Raw genomic sequence first — 21,836 nt, forward strand, 5'->3', positions numbered from 1 at the left:
CCCAAAAAAGAGTACAAATGGCAGAGCTATTTCAATTGAATTTAAACTATAATTTGTGTGATAAAATTAAGGAATAAAAAGAGAGAGGCTTCAAAGTTCAATTGGAAAAAGAAAAAAAAAAAAAAAGGGAAAGAGACAACAGAGGGTAAAATATGCAACATAAACCATGATTCAGTTGACCTTCATATGTAACGAAACACAGAGCATAACAATATCGATAATAAGAAGAAAATTACTATTATTCTTAATCAAAAGACAATAAATTTACTATTTATTATTATAATTTGATTAATAATCTGGATAACTAGCCTGACTTTGTGTATATGGCAAGGGGTGTAATTTAGGATCCTAGTACCATTACATTAAATAAAACTTTTTTAATTGGATTTGGCTGCCTCACCTCGGGTTCCAGAGTACCGGTTATTTTGGATTTGGCTCCAATAGCCATATCCAGTCTGAGTCACACTTAAGTCCACCAAACAACAGCTATGACTTTTGTCCAATTTAATTGGTGATGTCCAGTCCAATTCAACCTACCAAACAAGGCCTATAGGTATATACATCTTGCGATTCCTACATCAACCATGCAAATTAGAGTGTTGTAAGAGACAACATTTGGCTAGACTCCTTGATCTATCACTTTTTCAAATAGAGAAAGTAATTCTTCCCAATTACCCATGTTGCAGAGTCTACTAATGATACAAATTATTGGAATTAATTGTAGAGTGTGGGGAGAAGCCAAAATGGCGGCAACCCCAGCCACTCATAACACTGACCAAGTTGGGAAGGAAAAGAAGCCACCACCTTGATTGCCATACTACAATGTCACAGAATGAAAGCAAAACTAACAGCAACCAACTTCCTGGAAAGAGCCCTTATATCATGTAACAAGCCCCGCAAGAGAGCATAAATGAGCGACTTACCAAGTAGAGCCTCAATGAGCACTTTAGCATCGGATTCTACAATAACTTTCCTCCACCCATGTCGAGTCACCACCTCCAAAGCTCTTCTAATAGCCTACACTTCAGGCATGGCACTACACACACATGGACTGAGCCCCTGACAACCCCTCGCCTTGAACCAACCATGGTTATCTCGAAACACCTACCCAAAGGCGCAAGCTGATTGAACCGAGGACAACCACCATCACAATTGGCCTTCACAACTCCATGCCCAGGCCGTCGCCAAGAAAGTAGGGGAGGTGTCTTCAACTCCAGACAGCAAGTAGAGGAAAATAAAGCATGTCGTTATGCAGTATAGTTGAATTGGTTTTATTTGGATTGCATCCTGACTGGATTGGCAGCATAATCCCTAAAATTAGGATATCAAAATCCATCTAACATGTTCCATCAAATTAGGGAATCCAATTACATCAATTAGAAGTTTAATGCCGGCATATGACCACTATGCCTTCTACAATTTAAAAATCCATCTAAAGAGATTCAGCATGAAATAATTCGCATTAGAGGAGTCAAAAGCTTATTCTGCAGATGCAGCATGCCTTCTACAACGGAAACCTTTCAAAGTTTTTTGTGTCTCTGGATCAGGCATCAATCCTTTCTGGATCATTTCTTTCGCAAGCCTCAAAGCTTCACCCATTCTTTTATCCTGCGCATAACCATTCACCAAGGCGTTATAGCAAGAAGCAATATCAGCCACATGACCCAGAGCCACCAAGAAATTAAAGACCTTCTTTGCCTTATCCATCCTGCCAAGCAAACAGTATTCCTTAACCAACATACTGCAAGATATTGTGCTAAGCTCCATACCATACTTAATTTTTGCCTCAAATACTTCGCAAGCCTCCTCTGTCATCCTTACTTGGCAGAGAGCATCCAAAAGTGTTCCCAACGTTATGGCATCAGGTAAGATCCCTTGACCTACCATTTCATCAAACAATCTTGTGGCTTCTCCCGATTGAGCTCTATGGCACATGCTATATATTAAACAGTTGTAAGTGACAACGTTAGGTTTTAGACCTCCTTCAGTCATTAGCTCTAGCACAGTGAGGGCTTCATTGGTCCTTCGGCACTTGCAAAGATATTTTATAACAATGTTAAGGGTTACAACATTTGGTGGGATTCCTTCACCCATTTGGTGGGATTTGGCATTTGGGCTGCTGCGAAATGGGCTGGGATTTGTTTTTGGTAGATTCACTATTATACTATGAGTACCCAAATTATAAAAATACCCAAAGTCATTTATAACATAACAAAAAGCTTTTAACTTTATAAATTACAAAACTGCTATCAATTTTCTTAAAACAAGCCCAACCCCACAATATCATAAAAATACTCAAAACACTTAATAGAGTATCAAAGTAATTTAATAATCAATATTAAATTCAATAAGGCCAGTTGTCATTTTTTGGGGTTTTTTTTTTGTTTGTTTATAGAAATTTAATTGTGTATGGTTTATTTATAATATTAGTGGTACAAATGGATATATCACTAAATATCTCTTTGTTTTTCTATTTTTTTTGGAAATATTATATCAACCTTCTCATGAATAAGAGTTGCACAATTAAAAATGTTATACAATTTTTATTATGTTAAAACTAGCCCTTTGGCAAATGCTCATGCATGTGCCAATTGGTTTTCTTTTTTCTTTTTTCTTTTAAATTTTATTTTTAGAATTAAAAAAAAACATGGGTAGTTATGTTCCTTAAAAGTATGACATATTATTTGATTTTGTTTTTAATTTTAATTTTTTTAATATGAAAAATGTGAATTTACCACATTATCCTCATTTAATTAATAATTTCAATTTTTAATGATTGAATTAACCAAGGGCATTTATTGGTATTTTGAATGTTTCACCATTCTCTGCCTTTTGCTATATATATATATATATATTAACTAACAATGAATGCACTTGTTTAAATTATGATTTTTTTTTAATGTAAATTTTTTTATTAAATCTTATTTTTAAAGGAAATAGTAGTATAGTAGATATCACCATTACTTAAATTATATGCATGTTTAATTTATACAGGGAGAGATAGATAGTTTATGTTTGATATAATTAAATGTATGTTTAATCTTGGTTTGTATAAAGAGTTTACGACTACTTGTTCTCGACAAGTGGTAGGACATTTTAGTGCACAAGCTATGGAACTAATTGCTGCAAAGGAAGGTCTTCAGTTCGCATATGATCTTGGCTTTCGTGACATAGTGCTAGAAATGGATGCGTAGGGGGTGGTAGATAGAATCAACTCTAATGAAGAGTGTTTTGAAGCTGAAGGGAATCTTGTGGAAGATATCAAGGAGATGCAGGGGTGGTTTAGAGCTTTCTCCTGTAATTGGCAACGACGAGAAGGTAACAAGGTTGCCCATTAGCTAGCTCAATATAGCACTCAGAACGCTAGTTTTTTCACATGGATTGAGGAGGAGCCATTGTGGCTAACTCCTTTTCTTTCTGCAGATCTAGAAGCTAATGGCTGATCTTTATGTTTGATGGCAAGTGGGAGGTACTCTTTTTCCTTTGGCGGATTTTCCTCCTTTTTTGGGGGTTTTTTTATGCTAAAGGTTTTTTACAGAGGCCCAAACTTGCACATCCTTTTGTTTTCTTCTCCGTGCATTATGCTATTTGGTTATTCAATGAAATTCCTTTTCATCAATAAAATAAAATAAAAAAATCTTGGTTTGTATAAATATAACTTGGGAAATATTTTATGTTTTATGTATACATATACATTGTAAGAAAAAAAAAAAAAAGATACACATATATAGAATACATAAGTATACATGCGTTTAATGGAAAAATATTTTGAGATATGTATATTTGTTCATTCTTTAAAAAAAAAAAAAAAATTGGTTAGTCTTGCTCTAGACAAGCACACCTATGTATATATAATAAACCTTTAGCATATATAGGCATGTTTATAATTCTGATGTATACATGTATATGTGTTTTATATATATACATACATTATAACAAAAAATAGATACACATATATAGAATACATAAATATATATGCGTTTTTGTTATATAGTATGTTTGTATATGATAACCACACACATGAATTTTTGTAATATTCAAACAAACATGTTAGCCCAAAAAACCTAGTCTTAAAGTAATACATACTCCTATGTTTAGTATACATGTATATATGAATGTTTGTATGTTGGAGGGCACTTGAATATAACAAATAAGAAATGAAATATATATAGGACCTATAAACTAAAAACAAATAAATCATAAAATAGTATTATAAAGTCGGAATTTTTCGGAAAAATTTGGAAAAATCGGATCGGAAAGGTTTCGAAGAATTTCAGAAATTTTCAAATCGGAATTTCAGAAATTTTCGGATCAGAATTTCGAAATTTTCAAAATTTACAAATTCATTCCGATTTCGACATGAATTTTATCAGAAATTTCGTATTTCAACACTTTCGGATATTAGATGTATCGGAGTCCAATTTTTGGAAATTTTCGATCCGGAATCATATTCCAATCCAATTTACAACCCTACAATGAACAGACGGCAGATGTAGGTGAGCGGTGCTTGGAGGAAGTGGGGCCCTCTTCATATTGGCCATGAGGGCCCCAATGAAAGGAGCGGACGTTGATGAAGAGGATCAGAGCATGATCCCACATGGGTTCAAAGATCGTGTGGCGGGGAGAGGCCTCGTGATAAAAGGGTGTGCCCCGCAAAATGAAATACTAAGGCACCGGGCATTTGGATCATATTTGATGTATTTTCAAATGAATTAGGAAATGGATTAACTTTCTCATTTTTAGGGGGGTTACCAGTCTTGTTCATGTAATTAAGATGTGGTTTAGAAGGAGCAAGTGTTTTGGTTTCTTTACATTCGAAATAATGTTCACCATTAACATGATCTACACATTATGATTTGTCAAATATTTTTCAAGGATGATTTATACATTAAGACTCGAAAATTAGACAATTCAAATTATTAAAATAGAACCCGGAATGAGCCTTACAAGGTATTCCCCAAATATATATTTGAGAAATAGACCATTAAACCACATGCACCCTTCTCCATCGCTCCAATTATATGTCCAAGGGAAGTTGTTCCTGTTGCAATATATATGTTAGTTTGCTTGGTTCTTTGTCTCCAATTGTGAGTTAATGTTGGCCATAGTTACTGTCATGTTGCAATTTTCATAAGTACGTGCTGGAGCAAGCTGAACGCTGACTACCATTATCAAATTATTAATCTTTAGGTCAGTTTGTATTTATTTCCTGTGATAAGAATTTTTTATAAATATATTTTATATATTGAACTCTGTGTGTTTGTTTTCATTTTGCTTCCTTCAGAACTCTAATTGATACTATTTTTACCCTTGAGTCAAAAAAGATAACCAAAGGTAAAGGTTATCCGGACTCCCAAAATATTATGGTCGCGAGCAAAAGTGGAAATCTATTTACAAGGGCTTGGTTGTTAAATAGGCCAGAGACAAACCATTCGGACGAGCTTACCTTTAGAGAGCAATTTGAGACATTGGTTGGAATGATCCTTTATGATCGACATGACTCGTACCTGGAGTTAGATCATTTTCTCAAACTAGTCATAGCTGCTAAAAAACTAAATAATCAAGCTCTCTCTCTCTCTCTCTCTCTCTCTCTCTCTCTCTCTCTCTCTCTCTCTCTCTCTCTCCAGTATATATTATTTTATTATTTTCTCCGACTAGTCACCAGTTGTAAACAATCTTTGTATGACGTTTCAAATTTGAACAACTAAAACATCACCCATTCTTGTTACCTACCCCTGAAAGATACTGGTTTGTAACTCGTATTTTTCCACATCTTGACTTGATGGAAAAATCTAGAAGCTGTAAAGAATCTTTGGATGCAGTTTATAATCGGAGGTAAAAGTACGTGTGAGAGTCCCAACAAACCCCTTCATAATCCACATCAACATCCAAATAGGGGAACCCAATCCAAGAAGTACCAAAACCAATAAATCACAGTAAAAAAAAAAAAAAAAAAAAACTTAAAAAAAACATAAGATACATCGGTTTCAAGAGCATTATCACATCAAATAGATTTAAGTGACGTTTGTTCCTCTAATGTAAAATGACTAATCATGATTATTTAGGTGTCTCATACTTTGATTAGTTATGTATGTATGTCAAGCCACTGTTACCTTATATATTATGTACCCAAATCAATAGTGGTTTAACACGTTACGATATCATGTATGATGTTAATATAGACCGTGAATGTTAACATAACATGTCAATGAGTTATGGATCATTTCAACCAATGTCTCAAATTGCTCTCTAAAGGTAGGCTCGTCCGAATGGTATGTCTCTGGCCAATTTAACAGCCAAGCCCTCTTGTAAATAGATTTCCACTTTTGCTCGCAACCATAATATTTTGGGAGTCCAGATAACCTTTACCGTTGGTTACCTTTTTTGACTCCAGGGTAAAAATAGTATCAATTAGAGTTCTGAAGGAAAAAAAAATGAAAACAAACACACAAAGTTCAATATATACAAAATTGTTGTCATAACAAATAAATACAAACTGACCTAAAGATTAATCATTGACTTCTTGATTAATCATTATTATTTAAAACGTTTGTTCCTCTAATGTAAAATGACTAATCATGATTATTTAGGTGCCTCATACTTTGATTAGTTATGTATGTATGTCAAGCCACTATTACCTTATATATTATGTACCCAAATCAATAGTGGTTTAACATGTTACAATATCATGTATGACGTTAATATAGACCGTGGATGTTAACATAACATGTCAATGAGTTATGGATCATTCCAACCAATGTCTCAAATTGCTCTCTAAAGGTAGGCTCGTCTGAATGGTTTGTCTCTGGCCTATTTAACAGCTAAGCCCTTGTAAATAGATTTCCACTTTTGCTCACGACCATAATATTTTGGAAGTCCAGATAACCTTTACCGTTGGTTATCTTTTTTGACTCAAGGGTAAAAATAGTATCAATTAGAGTTCTGAAGGAAACAAAACGAAAACACACACAGAGAGTTCAATATATAAAATATATTTATAAAAAAATCTTATCATAACAAATAAATACAAACTGACCTAAAGATTAATCATTGACTTCTTGATTAATCATTATTATTTAAAACGTTTATTCCTCTAATGTAAAATGACTAATCATGATTATTTAGGTTCCTTATACTTTAATTAGTTATGTATGTATGTCAAGCCACTGTTACCTTATATATTATGTACCCAAATCAATAGTGATTTAACATGTTATAATATCATGTATGATGTTAATATAGACCGTGAATGTTAACATAACATGTCAATGAGTTATGGATCATTCCAACCAATGTCTCAAATTGCTCTCTGAAGGTAGGATCGTCTGAATGGTTTGTCTCTAGCCTATTTAACAGCCAAGCCCTTGTAAATAGATTTGCACCTTTGCTCGCGACCATAATATTTTGGGAGTCGAGATAACCTTTACCGTTGGTTATCTTTTTTGACTCCAAGGTAAAAATAGTATCAATTAGAGTTCTGAAGGAAAAAAAAACGAAAAAAAAAAACACACAGAGTTTAATATATAAAATATATTTATAAAAAATTCTTATCATAACAAATAAATACAAACTGACCTAAAGATTAATCATTGACTTCTCGATTAATCATTATTATTTAAAACATTTGTTCGTCTAATGTAAAATGACTAATCATGGTTATTTAGGTGCCTCATACTTTGATTAGTTATGTATGTATGTCAAGCCATTATTATTTATCTATTATGTACCCAAATTCATAGTGGTTTGACATGTTACGATATCATTATGTATGATGTTAATATAGACCTTGAATGTTAACATAACATGTCAAATGAGTTATGAAGAGAACATTTTCTCACTTAAATCTATTTGATGTGATAATGCTCTTGAAACCGATTTATCTTATGTTTTCTTTAAGGTTTTTTTTACTATGATTTATTGGTTTTGGTACTTCTTGGATTTGGTTCCCCTATTTGGATGTTGATGTGGATTATGAAGGGCTTTGTTGGGACTCTCACACGTACTTTTACCTCCGATTGTAAACTGCATACCAAGATTGTTTACAGCTTCTAGATTTTTCCATCAAGTCGAGATGTGGAAAAATACGAGTTACAAACCAGTATCTTTCAGGGGTAGGTAACAAGAATGGGTGATGTTTTAGTTGTTCAAATTTGAAACTGCATACAAAGATTGTTTACAGCTGTGACTAGTCGGAGAAAATAATGAAATAATATATACTGTAGAGAGAGAGAGAGAGAGAGAGAGAGAGAGAGAGAGAGAGAGAGAGAGACTTGATTACTCAGTTTTTTAGCAACTATGACTAGTTTGAGAAAATGATCTAACTCCAGGTACGAGTCATGTCGATCATAAAGGATCATTCCAACCAGTGTCTCAAATTTCTCTCTAAAGGTAGGATCGTCTGAATGGTTTGTCTCTGGCCTATTTAACAGCCAAGCCTTTGTAAATAGATTTCCACCTTTGCTCGCGACCATAATATTTTGGGAGTCCAGATAACCTTTACCGTTGGTTATCTTTCTGGACTAAAGGGTAAAAATAGTTCAATTAGAGTTCTGAAGGAAAAAAAACGAAAACAAACACACAAAGTTCAATATATAAAATATATTTATAAAAAATTCTTATCATAACAAATAAATACAAACAGACCTAAAGATTAATCATTGACTTCTGGATTAATCATTATTATTTAAAACGTTTGTTCCTCTAATGTAAAATGACTAATCATTATTATTTAGGTGCCGCATACTTTGATTAGTTATATATGTATGTCAAGCCACTATTATTTATCTATTATGTACCCAAATCCATAGTGGTTTGACATGTTACGATATCATTATGTATGATGTTAATATAGACCTTGAATGTTAACATAACATGTCAAATGAGTTATGAAGAGAACATTTTCTCACTTAAATCTATTTGATGTGATAATGCTCTTGAAACCAATGTATCTTATGTTTTTTTTAAGGTTTTTTTACAGTGATTTATTGGTTTTGGTACTTCTTGGATTGGATTCCCCTATTTGGATGTTGATGTGGATTATGAAGGGGTTTGTTGGGACTCTCACACGTACTTTTACCTCCGACTATAAATTGCATACAAAGATTGTTTATAGCTTCTAGATTTTTCCATCAAGTCGAGATGTGGAAAAATACGAGTTACAAACCAATATCTTTCAGAGGTAGGTAACAAGAATGGGTGATGTTTTAGTTGTTCAAATTTGAAACTGCATACAAAATTTTTTTACAGTTGTGACTAGTCGTTGAAAATAATAAAATAATATATACTCTAGAGAGAGAGAGAGAGAGAGAGAGAGAGAGAAAGCTTGATTACTCAGTTTTTTAGCAGCTATGACTAGTTTGAGAAAATGATCTAACTCCAGGTACGAGTCATGTAGAAGCTAAAAGACGACATGAACGTATGAGAAACGCTGACGCTGCTATGTATATATGTCTTTGGCTTTGGTTCAGACACGACCCGGCCCTCGTAGAGTGGATAACATTGAAACAAACAAATCAGTAAAAAGGAAGAAATAATTTGACTTTTCAAAGAGAAAATATTTAGGTTTTTTTTAATAATTAAGTCCATTTTAGCCAGACATATTATACAAAAATCCATATAGAATGTATTTGGAGATAAAAACTCAAAACCAGCCATTTGTCATTTTTTACCTGATTCTTAGTGCAAAAGCCTCAGAAAACATAAAAATTACAACAATGTGTCATCAATGGTTGTTTCCATTTTGGTCCGCGTCATTAACTGAAAGTATATTGATAGGATTTTTAGAACCTACGCAATAGGTTAAAATCACTGAAAATACTTGCAAGAATACAAGGTAATTGTAGTATAAGTGTTCATGCAAGGTCGTTGTCCCCAAAGATTGTTTGACTAATTTGTAATTAAACTAACTCTTAATTAATAATTACAATAGATTTTATCAAAGATTTGAAGTTTATGAATTTGAAAAGACGACATTAACAATAAAAGAAATCTGAAAGTTGGGAAATAATAACAGCAAAGAAGAAAAACGTTTTCTTTTTAAAAACTAAAAATTTAGAGAAAACTAGGGTTTAGCCATCACCGTCCCAATCCTATGCAATTCTATCAATTACTTATGAATTTCCACATATATGCTTTGAAGGTTAGGTTTTCCTAATGCATATTTTCCTTGTGACGTTCAAGCGAAAACATATATCTAACATGCAATCCGTCTGTGATATTCATATCAAATATAAACATGCAAGACTCATTAAGCTTTGTGAAATCCCTTTGAAAAACCATGCAACCCTTAAGAGCATGATGTTCGCCTTAAGTGAACTTATAACTACTAATCACAAGAAGCCCTCCTCAATTTCAGGGTGACGCTCCAACAGAAATTGCATCAAATTACATGTCTACATACCTAATGGTGATCAGTCATTAAAATAGATAGATAGTTTTAAACACAGTGATTAATAATTCAAAGCAAACATGCATCCATTCATAAGCAAATTAATAAAATTACATACTCTTGCTAAGGCTTATGGCCTCGCCCTAGCAATTTGAATTAGCTACGCATACTCATAATTAAAATCAAAGAAAATATCATTCGAATGAATAGGATTAAAAACACTTTGAAGTAGAAGCTCTTCAAAAACTCTAGCCAAAGTCTCTATCTTCCCCAAAATTGCCTAAAAGGAAAGTCCTCCAAAATTCCGGTCAACTAAAACCTTAAATACCTCCTAAAACCTAGCTGCCCAATCCCTACCAGGAAACTAAGTTAAAATAAAATAATACTAGGATATAAAATCCAAATTGGATTATGAGAATCTGCTCACAATCTGCCCAGCCACGTTTTGGCCTCAAATATCCTCCAAATCTGGCCCAAGATAGCTTGTTTTAAAGATAAAAACATTCTGAACACTTCTCTAGAAGGCCATGAACCCATCCAAGGTCATCTTGGGCCCCAAAACGCAATAAAAGCCCAAAACGTCACTATTCCAAAGATCACAGCACTGCTCCTTTATTTTATTGCCAGAAAATAACCGCTTGGTAGAAAAATCTGAAATTTCGATGCGATCAAGGTAAGTATCAAAATTCTTCCAAAATATTAACCAGAATATACTAAGAATGAGGTTAAATATATAATATAAAATATATCCATCATATCAGCATATATGGAAAAATAATACAACTTACCTGGTGTTTTACGACCCATTTTGTAATTTTTTGATTTTGATTTTCAGTTTTCATATAATTTTTTAAAGCGTACAGAGAAAATGTATTGGAGAAAGGAAGATATTCAGAAAGATGGACGAATGATGGTGCAAGAGAGGTAAAAGAAAATGTGTTCATAGAGTACTACATATAATGAAAACTACAACGGAAATAACTTTTTAAATTGTTTTCATATATTCCCGTAGGATATTGACTCGTGCTATCAATGTGATATTGGCAGGACTTTACAAGAGAAGAGACGGCCCGGCATAGACTAGAAAATTGGAAGAGACAAATTAGTAAAGGGGAAGACCTTATTTCCCCTAGCTAACCATGACATGAGTTTATATATCTTCCTCATGTCTTTTTCCATCTGCCGATAAGAACTTGAGAAAGGCCATAAACAGTTTATTGTAATTAGGATAAGTAGTAGGATTGTAATTAGGTGCCACGACACAAACCCGAGACAATACTAATAATGTTTATCTCTTTCATCTCCACCATCCATGCAAGGGAGAGTGTAAATGTGTGTTGATACATTGTAATTTTTTTTTCACTTCCCTTTTTTGATACAAGCTATACATGTGAGTGAATTTTCAAACACACCACTTGAGCTACAAGCTTTTTGGACTTAATTATATATTGTGGCTCCATGATTCCTTGACAACTTAAATAACAAAGACTTGATAAGGTGTAAAATCATTTATTGATGAATTATTTGAGAGACCTTATGTGGTATACTACCAATTTTACTTCATTGACCGGAGCCGTTTATTTTTAAGTTTTTGACATGGTGTTTCAAGAAAATGCAAAAATGAGCCCCACATAATTGAATGGTGAAATAGCTTCATATTTGACTGGTTTTTTGCATAGATAATCTTTAAGGGAATACGTAAAAATTAAACAGTTCGGATCATCGAAATACAATACAGAATGAGCTTTATAAGAGTATCCCTCAAATAAAATATTTTAATAAATCCCTCACTTTAAGCTCCCTTATACGTATGTATGGTATTGAATAATTGTCCTTTGTGGCGTGCATAATACAAGGTCTAGATCCCATGAGCCACGGCGAGCATAGCCATCTTAACTAGTCATTTGATTTGATATATGCCTATAAATATCCAGGAGCTTGCTACTTTACTTTTACTCATGAGTAGCATATACTTTTCATACTCAATACAACTATATCCAGGAGTTAAGGTGTGCTATGGCCTTGCATGGGAGAATGCTGCTCATTGTGCAAGCCTCTTTGGAAATGGTGGCAGTTGTAATATTAGCGGCTGCAACAACAGCAGCTCTGCCTCAAGCCCTGCCTGGTTGCCAAGAGAAATGTGGTAATCTCACGATCCCATACCCATTTGGCATAGGAAAAGGGTGTTACATGGCTGGAGAATACTTTAATCTCACTTGTAATACGTCCACTGTACCACCCCCAAAACAACATACTGGGGTAACAGTGGGGTAACATGACTGTTACCAACATATCCCTTCCTGATGCCGAATGCAAACCTAGCAGTACGTTGCGAAAGATTGTTATGACACCGAGGGTCAGCGTACCAGCAACAACATGCCTATGTTAAATATTATAAGTCTCTAGCTGATTAGAATTAGTTAAATAAGATTGTAAGGCATACAATGCCACATGTAATGATCCTAGTACATAGCTGATGTATGGCTGAGATCATTTTGTGATGTAAGGGATCCAGCTAAGAGTGCTAACGGTAATATGCCTTACACTGTGTGTGAGGATATACAGATATGAAGCAGGAAATTCCTCTATGACAAGCACTGAGAGAACAATTCATTCTCTTTGTCATTTTCGTTTTCTTTCTTTTTCTTTCTTCATCATCTTTCTCACATATGCATTGAGATTCCATAGAAGCTAGAAAACACAAGAACATAGCCTCAGAGCCTGGGTCGATCATCTGAATATGGGCGTTTAAATTGTGAAATCGAGTCATATCGAAGCACTCTCAAGGTCCGGTGAAGGTTGCTGAAGCTTGATTTTGACCTGAAACAACTTGTTTTTGGTTTATCTGATATCATAAATGGCTGGATCTAGAAGTTCAGAAGTGAGAACCCCGATCTTCTCCAGTGAGAACTATGAGTTCTGGAGAATCAAGATGGTAACCATATTCAAGTCGTTTGGGTTATGGAATCTGGTGGAAAATGGAATTACGATTCTTGATTCGAAGAAGAAAAAGAAAGCTGAGGAAATTTTAGAAGATGAGGATGATGAGAAAATGGCTGCAGTCTTCATGAAAGATGCAAATGTTAGATTTCTATAATATGCGTGTTCAAGATCTTTCACACAATCTGAAATACGTAAAGACATGCCTAGTGTCATCTTTCTTGAGTATACGACCTCTGAACTCATTCAACCGCAACAACAATATCCCAGCAAGAACAAGAACGGCTCAAGACTTTTGCTCTCTCTCAGAATCTGTTTCATCTCTTTTTTTTTTCTTCTTTTTTTTTATGAGAATAGGGTTAGAGAACGTGTCTGATGAGAGCAGGGCCTTAAGCATTATTTAGGGCTAGGTCAAGTCGTCTCTACTCATCACTTAGGGCCGACTTGACTAATCTTCCAAGCCCACTAAAACGGTTCAAGCAAAAAAAAGAAATAAATAGGTCCCCTTAATAGGCTTCAAACCTTTCCTTATATCACAAGGTTTTGGGCCTCAAGGTATAACTTAATTTAAACTCTTATCAAAACCTGATATAACTTAGTATCTAGTGCACTGATCTAAATAGTAAAACATAACATTCTCCCACTAGGTCAAGCACTATAGCACTAAGCTTCTGTATTCCGAAAGGTTTGATAATCTTTATTGGCCATGAGTTTAAAATAGTTAAGTCCTTCCTCTCAAGCTACAGTGAAAAGAGATTAGACAAAACGAACTATAGACAAGCACTACTCTCTTTATTAAAAACAGGTCATCTATAATCACATAATGCAATCTCAAAACACATAAAGCATCTACAAATGCGAACCTTAATATATACTGATCTGTAATGTGAATCTTTATGCTTTTCAATACATGTACCCCTTTACGACTTAGCAAGGGTCAATCCGCAATGTTATTAAAACAATAGTATCTCAAAAGAGACCATAAACTCACATGCATAAACAAAATTGCATAACAAGTTTAAACAGCTAAATAGTCAAACTGGTAGAATTTATTCAATAATAAATAAAACTATCAACCAAATTAACATCCTTAAATGCAAATCCCTTAATCCAGAAAACAGCAAAATAAACAAACTAGTAAAATATCAGAATAGGAACAAGACTCCCACTAGATTGTAGCATCAAAGCTAGGAAATAATCTCATGCTCCCAACATGTCTCAGAAAAGCTTCTGAAGACAAAAACTTTGTGAACGGATCTGCTATCATATCTTGAGTTATGATATGATCAAACCTGACTAGTTTGTCTACTACCTTCTTCCTCTCTATTAAATATTTTCTATCAATATGCTAAAGTCCAGACTACATCTTGTTGTTCATGTAGTGAAAAATAGCCGCAGTGTTGTCATTATATATCTGTATTGGTTTTGAAATCAAGTCCACCACCTTAATGCCTTTAATAAAATTCCTTATCCATACTGCATGAGAAGTAGCTTCATAGCAAGCTATGTATTCTAAAAACATGGTTGAACTCGAAATACCAAATTGTTTAGCACTCTTCCAAGCAGCAGCTGCTCTTACCATCTTGAAAAGAAAACCTGAAGTAGAGATGTAATCATCTTCTGCTTTTCCAAGATTCGCATCAGCATAACCAGCAAGCTCTAAATTCTTTGTGCGTCTGTAAATCAACATATAAGCCTTTGTTCTCTGTAGGTACCTTAGAATCTTCCTTCCAGCTATCCAATGTTGCATTCCCGAATTTGACTAAAATCTCCCCATCTTGCAAATGCACAAGGCTAATTTCACACTTATGCGTACATAATGCTTCCAACTAGAGAAGCATACAGCTTGTTCCTCATCTCATCTTCTTCTTCTTCTTCTTTATTCTTGGGGCAATACTCCTTCTTTAAATCTCCTTTAGCTAACGGAACGTTTTGTCCATAATACATACACATGTCAAAACGTTTGAGTATCCTTTTAATGTATGTTTTCTACGACAGGTCTAGGAGGCCTCGAGCTCAGTCTCTCTGAATTTCAATGCCTAACACAAAAGCGGCTTCTCCCAAATCCTTCATCTCAAGATTATTTGAAAGTAGCTCTTTAGTGTCTTTCAATAAGCTGTGGTCATTCGTAGCCAAAAGTATATCGTCGACATACAGCACCAGAAAAATAAATCGGCTCCCACACTTCTTCAGATAAATGCATTGATTGGCTATGTTCTCTTCAAAACCATAAGATGAAATAGTTTGATGGAATTTCGAATGAGAGGCTTGTTCAAAAGGTTTTGATTGGTCTCAGTAAACCATATGATCCTATATGTCTTGTGATTGAAAACACAAAGAGCCCAGAGACTGTAGAATTGCAGGAAGTGATTGCTATTTTGAAAAGCCAAGAACAATGGTTCGATTTGCATAGCGTTGATACAGCTGTGAATACGCATTAATTTATCACTAGCAACTTTTCTTTTTTGATGTGATAACTAAACTTACAAAGAGAATGAATCCTTTTTTAATTCCTAAATTCCTCCCATCATACAAAAGCTTAACAAACAGCTGAAGAAGGAAAGTTAGATAACCAAATAAGTGTTGCTTTATAACTACTTTCCTCCACGAATCACTTTTAGTGTCACACATTTTGCTTGATCCTTTGCTTAGTTTTTGCAGCAACTTTGGCACGAATCTCACACGTAATTATGTATGGGAAAACTTATTTGCAATCCTTATTTCTATCACTGGTGTGCTACTATTTGTATATCTCATTGGAAATGTGCAGGTTGGTAATGAATCTCTCTGCTAGATATCTATTTAGTTCACGTTTATTTTCCGTCAACTTCAGGGCTGATGATCATTGAGCTTCTAATTTACTGTTTGTGGTGAAATGTAGGTACCGACATTCATTCAGTTGACAACCACAAAATCGGAGGACATAAGGCAAAAGATTAAAATAAAAGAGCAAGTGTTAGAATTATGGAAGGAGAAAAATCATGTTCCTGAAGGTTTGAAGAAACAAATAATGAAAAACATAAAATTGGTAAAAGACAAAGATGCGGATCTAGAGAATCTATTCGATGTTCTTCCCTGGTATACGAAAAAAATTCTGAAGTGTCATCTTTGCTGGGATATTCTATCACAAGTAAGTCTCTCTCTCTCTCTCACACACACATAAATTATCAACATTGAACTTGTATAGATGAATGAATCTTGTTTTGTGTTAAATATTGATCACGGAAGAAAGTTGAGCTTCCAACCTCAAAATCAATTCACAATTAGGAGAGTGATCCAATTAGGACAATTCTTTTGTATCTAAGATGCACTCTAAAATCACCCTTAAACTGTCTTATACACTCATCATTTGTGAGGAGTACAGCGTGGGAGATGAGATTTAGAGTGCCAAAAGCATCGATGGATTAATGTAAGCTAAACCAAGTATAAATGCAGGTACAATTCCTCAAGGTTATGGATGAAAAAGTGCTGAAAATGATTTATCTACACAGTTAGCATGACTCAGTGAACCTGAATTTCTCAATTCTTCCATATTAGTTCCTACATCAGGATTTACTAGGGGATCAACAATCCCAGAATATGAGTTTCTATCCATTTCATCCATTTTGTTAACCATCTCAAAGTCCACAATTCTTCCTTCAATACAATATACAGGTCTTGTTCTTCTCTTTGTTGGGTACTCATCAATCTCTAGACCAGCCTGTATACAGAGCTCCAAAATGGCAAGGATCCGTGGGATTCGATACCTCTCGTCATGCCCAACTCTTAGTTTTCCAACAATATCATAAAGATGGAAGCATTTAGGAAAGGAAACCACATCTTGAACACCTCCCTTCTTCCAAAACATGTGTAGCACTCCGAAAACCACTATTTGGGCCAGTGCAAGTTCGGATTTCATGACCCACAAGGCCAATGTGAACTTCGGAGCAAAATCTGAGATTAAAAGCCTTGTTCCAATAAGACAATCGATTAACAAGCTTAAGGGTTAGATATTCTGATCAGAATGAAACTCAGTAAATCAACCAAATACTTAAAAGGCAGATTAAGAATCATCATTATGTTAGCAATTCATATATTTTCAGTAAAATGTGCCCTATTTCTTTCCATAGGCTCTGATTATCTTCCCAAATTAGCTGTATATCCAACCGTGCATATTGAAAATTGCTTTGGCAAGTTGAATGCATCAAAGCAGTGCACATACAACGTTGAGATTACAAGCCAGGAAGAGAAAATGGACATCTACAAAAGATATCCTGCCTGCATAATCAACATAAGTCACTGCCAGTAACTAACTGTTAAAACCCTAAAAGGATATAAATCCTTAAGCCAAATAATTGACAAAAGAGATGCCCACAATGTACACAAACTTCACTCTTACAAGAGATTTGGACAAGAGAGGAACCACAATGTATAAGGACGAGTAAGTTTAGTTTACTAAGGTGAAACCGAAAATTAGAGTTCACATGTGAACTCGTAAGCAAACTGAAGGAATGAGCACAAGCAAACATAAATAAAAGAGGCAATCTCTGGCTACCTGCACCGTTGGACAGGAACAACTTGAAGAAGCTTTGACAAGCCAAACAGGACCGATTGTCGAGCTCGGTAAACTTGATGAGCCACCTCAACCAATTCAGGGACCAACAATCCATTATCAGGAGGTTCTTCAAGCATCCTACAAGGCTGGGCCTTTCGGGCTTCTTTCTCCTCCTTCGCTCTTTGAATCAAAACCTTCATGGGTGTAGGATAAGGCTTCCTCTCTGACATTTTTCTTGGAGGTCTTGGTACATCCGCATACAAAGGATCATCTGAATCACCTACTAAGGTAAGGGTTCTCTCCGATTCAAAACACGCCTTTTGATCAAGTCGACAATGAAATCTTGTAAAATTGCAAGTTTTCCATATTATTCTTCTCTGCATACTGTGTGGAGATTCTGCACAATTACACAATTTGAAATAGAAATCAGAACTAAAGTAGATTTATTAACAGTGCTTTGGGCTATCAGGATCAATTAATTCCATCTTTCTAAACTGAAAATATAGTTGAATTCAATTGAAATACCTCTGATATTACACCTGATATTACTGAATGCACCATCTAAACAAAAAGATTTGCTAAGCATTTTCTGACAGAGGCGCCAATTAATAGAAATAGGTGGTGGGAAGGAGGTAAAAATTCTATGGAGTGGTAGTGTGCTGGCAGTTACTTGGATTATTTGGATGGACAGAAACAGGAGCATATTTGAAGATTACTAGGAACTTGGGTTGTAGGAGTCATGAGACAGGTTTTTTTCCTCAATATCGGCTTCGATTTCCATTGAGTTTAGGCATATATCTTTGTCCATGATTTTATTAGACAGCAAAGAAGCTGTGAATTAGGTTGCTGTTAGCTAGTTTTGTAAGGTGCGCAAATGTTGTATTTATTTTCATTGTCCTCTTTCGCGGTGAACACCTTGTTCCCCTGTTGTATTGTCTGTTTTCTTAATAAAGGTCTCTCTATTCTATAAAACAGCAAAAGAAATTGAGTCAGATTCTTTTGACACCTTAATGAAGCTCTCCCTAGCACTCTAATGGGAATTGATAATGTCAAAGCTAATTACAAACAGAGAGGAAAGTCCAGAAAGATTAAAGAAATTAGCTCTAAGGCAAAGAAGTGGGTAAGAGGGAGTAGCTTTGTGTTTCTTCAAACCAATTACAGCGACTGAGATTAGCATTCAGAGGGAAAAGAGAGATCGAACCAGGGCCCGCCAGGATCACAATTTTTCGGGCAAAAGCTTCGGCTAAATTTTTGTTCATTCAGTGAAAACATCTGTCAAAATTTCAGCGGCATCTCATCTGTATTTATAACATTTTCTCAAATTTATACACTCAAAGCAAATGTTAGAAAAAATTTACGAACTTATTAGAAAATGCACTCAAAGCAAGAAATTGAAACAGCATCGAAAGGACACAAGATACAATGCGCTTACCTCTTCAAAATGACCAAATGCTGATATTTAACACCTCAAGCATCAACTTCCGAAGAAGACGAACTGAAAAGGAAGAAGAAGAGCCGAAGAATGGGGAGGGCTGGGTAACTGGTTACACAAGAAGAACTGGAGAAAAATGAAAGTGAAGAGCAAGAACCAATCAAATGAAGAAAACGAAACTGAGCAAGAGCCTGAGGAAGAAGAAGAAGAGAGGGGAGGGGAGGATTGGAAACGGGAAGCGAAGCGACTGTGAATTGCGGTGAAATTATTTTATTTTAGTTTTATTCTGATTTTGGGTTTGGCTTGCGAGCACTCCAGGAGGCTGAGAGGAAAGGCTTCGCCAAAGTCGGGCTCAGCTGTGGACTGTTGGGTTCTATTTCTTACACTTCTAATTTTTCATCAGAATATAAATTCATTACAAAATCAGAAAAATACAATTGAGAAATAATGGGGGTCTAATGAAATATTTATAAAATTTCACAACTCGATTTTGAGGAGGATGGTTTGAGACACATGATCCCGAGTATAGGGTAATTGCTCTTAACCACTTGAATTACAAAGCCTTTGAAAATTATATACATTCTTAGACAATATAATTTCTATAAGTTTGTAACATTTTTCTAACGTATACCCCACATATTTCGTATCTGTGACTGATGGTGGATGTATTTGGAGGGCCAGGGGGCCTATTGTAGTTGAAGAATGCCAAAATAAGTTATAGAAAAGTTCTGCATTAGACCCAAAATTTCTGATGCCACTGAAGTGAAAATTTGATTCTAAATTTATACTGAGTTATATATTCCACACTGTAAACAATATGGACCTTTTTTCCCATACCATACATACACAGTAGAATTTCAATTTACATCAACAAATCATGTAACATTTACCACAACAGTAATTAGTTTTGCTTTTATCTTCATATGGGTCAGTTCTTAGCAGTCCAGGTTTCTTTAAAGTATCAGTTCTTAAAACCTACTCTGCTATGCACAGACTAGGAAACCTTTCAAAGTTTTTTGTGTCTCTAGATCAGGCATCAATCCTTTTTGGATCATTTCTCTAGCAAGCCTCAAAGCTTCACCCATTCTTTTATCTTGCACATAACCATTCACCAAGGCGTTATAGCAAGAAGCAATATCAGCCACATGACCCAGAGCCACCAAGAAAATAATGACCTTCTTTGCCTTATCCATCCTGCCAAGCAAACAGTATTCATTAACCAACATACTGCAAGATATTGTGCTAAGCTCCGTACCATACTTAATTTTTGCCTCAAATACTTTGCGAGCCTCCTCTGTCATCCTTACTTGGCAGAGAGCATCCAAAAGTGTTCTCAACACTATGGCATCAGGTCAGATCCCTCGACCTACCATTTCATCAAACAACCTTGTGGCTTCTCCCAATTGAGCTGTATGGCACATGCCATATATTAAACAGTTGTAAGTGACAACGTCAGGTTTTAGACCTCCTTCAGTCATTAGCTCTAGCACAGTGAGCGCTTCATTGGTCCTTCGGTCCTTGCAAAGATATTTTATAACAATGTTAATGGTTACAACATCTGGTGGGATTCCTTCACCCATCATTTTATTCAACAACTTTGTCTTCTCTCCATTGGCCAGACTGGCTCAATCCATTAATTAAGGAGTTGTAAGTCACAAGATTAGGCATTTGACCTCTACGGGTCATTTCTTCCACAAGATTAAGTGCCTCTACCGTTTTCCCTTCCTTGCACAAAGCACCCAACACAGCGGTGAATGTTACAATATCAGGCATGGATCCACAATCAATCATGTTTTGAAATAACTGTGCGGATTTTTCCCATTTGCAACACTTGCATGAAGCAGAAACTAAGGAATTGAAAATGAAAACATTAGGATTTATGCCTTTCCCAGTCATGTCCTTGAACAGAGCAAGCGCTTCTTGAATTCTTTCTTCTCGGCAAAGAGCACTGATTAGCACAGCGTAGGTATATACATCTGGTGGAAATCCACTATCAACCATGCAAATCAAGAAGCTCTTGGCCTTTTCCCACTTGCCTGATTGGCACAATCCATAATTTAGAGTATTGTAGGTGACAACATCTGGGTATCCTTTCTCTTCAATTTTCCAGAACAACTCCACTGCCTCAGAAAGGGAGTGATAAAAGAACGATTACCTGGTCGTGCGCCTGTGGTTAGCATCCTCATCTTCATCCTTATCTTTGTCAATCTCAGTTCAATATAGCGTGGACATCTGAGCTCGTGCGAGGGACATTTTGCCGAGGCTTTTCTTTGGTGAGCGAACCCTAAAATTAACCGATTACATGAACTGAAAGGATATAAAGCATAAAGATTTTTTTTTTTTTTTTTTTTTGGGTCAAAGCATGTCGTGGTGAGTTTGGGGGAATTGTAGGGAAACATATTTATGCAGGGGAAGCTGCAAAAATATAGACACATATCACTTGTGATTGGGTCGGAGTCGGACTTGCATGGTGGTGCAGCACATCGGCAAAAGGATGTTAGGTGGTGGTGATGAGATATGGTGGTACTGATCACTTTTAAATA

General features: G+C 35.3%; 1 protein-coding gene and 1 pseudogene across 3 annotated transcripts; both read right to left on the reverse strand.

The window, feature by feature from the left end:
* Nucleotides 1-1,450: 1,450 nt before the first annotated feature.
* Nucleotides 1,451-21,435, reverse strand: LOC148920295 (uncharacterized; annotated as a pseudogene).
* On the reverse strand, nt 16,600-19,664 carry LOC103322717 (APO protein 3, mitochondrial-like). 3 transcript variants are annotated; one of them, XM_089044681.1, is made up of 4 exons: nt 19,294-19,664; nt 19,063-19,159; nt 17,862-18,258; nt 16,600-17,274 (listed from the first exon to the last, which is right to left on the reverse strand). In XM_089044681.1, the coding sequence occupies exons 2-4, from the start codon at nt 19,118-19,120 to the stop codon at nt 16,779-16,781; spliced, it is 951 nt and encodes a 316-aa protein (XP_088900807.1). In that variant the 5' UTR covers nt 19,121-19,159; nt 19,294-19,664; the 3' UTR covers nt 16,600-16,778. The 3 variants fall into 3 exon arrangements, with proteins under 3 accessions (XP_088900807.1, XP_088900808.1, XP_088900806.1); XM_089044682.1 differs by lacking the exon at nt 19,063-19,159 and having other exon boundaries at nt 19,294-19,662; XM_089044680.1 differs by lacking the exons at nt 19,063-19,159; nt 19,294-19,664 and adding an exon at nt 18,387-19,052.
* Nucleotides 21,436-21,836: the final 401 nt, after the last annotated feature.

Source organism: Prunus mume, linkage group LG2 (assembly GCF_029339155.1).
Source record: "Prunus mume cultivar Tortuosa linkage group LG2, ASM2933915v1, whole genome shotgun sequence".
Lineage (NCBI taxonomy): Eukaryota > Viridiplantae > Streptophyta > Magnoliopsida > Rosales > Rosaceae > Prunus > Prunus mume.

Excerpts from the sequence above, each read along its gene's own strand:
- LOC103322717 (XM_089044680.1), bottom strand. The coding sequence starts at position 18,564 with ATGCTCCTGTTTCTGTCCATCCAAATAATCCAAGTAACTGCCAGCACA. Across the intron at positions 18,259-18,386 it reads TATCAGGTGTAATATCAGAG|AATCTCCACACAGTATGCAG; the intron begins GTATTTCAATTG and ends GTAATTGTGCAG. Across the intron at positions 17,275-17,861 it reads GTTCCTGTCCAACGGTGCAG|GCTTTTAATCTCAGATTTTG; the intron begins GTAGCCAGAGAT and ends TATTGGAACAAG.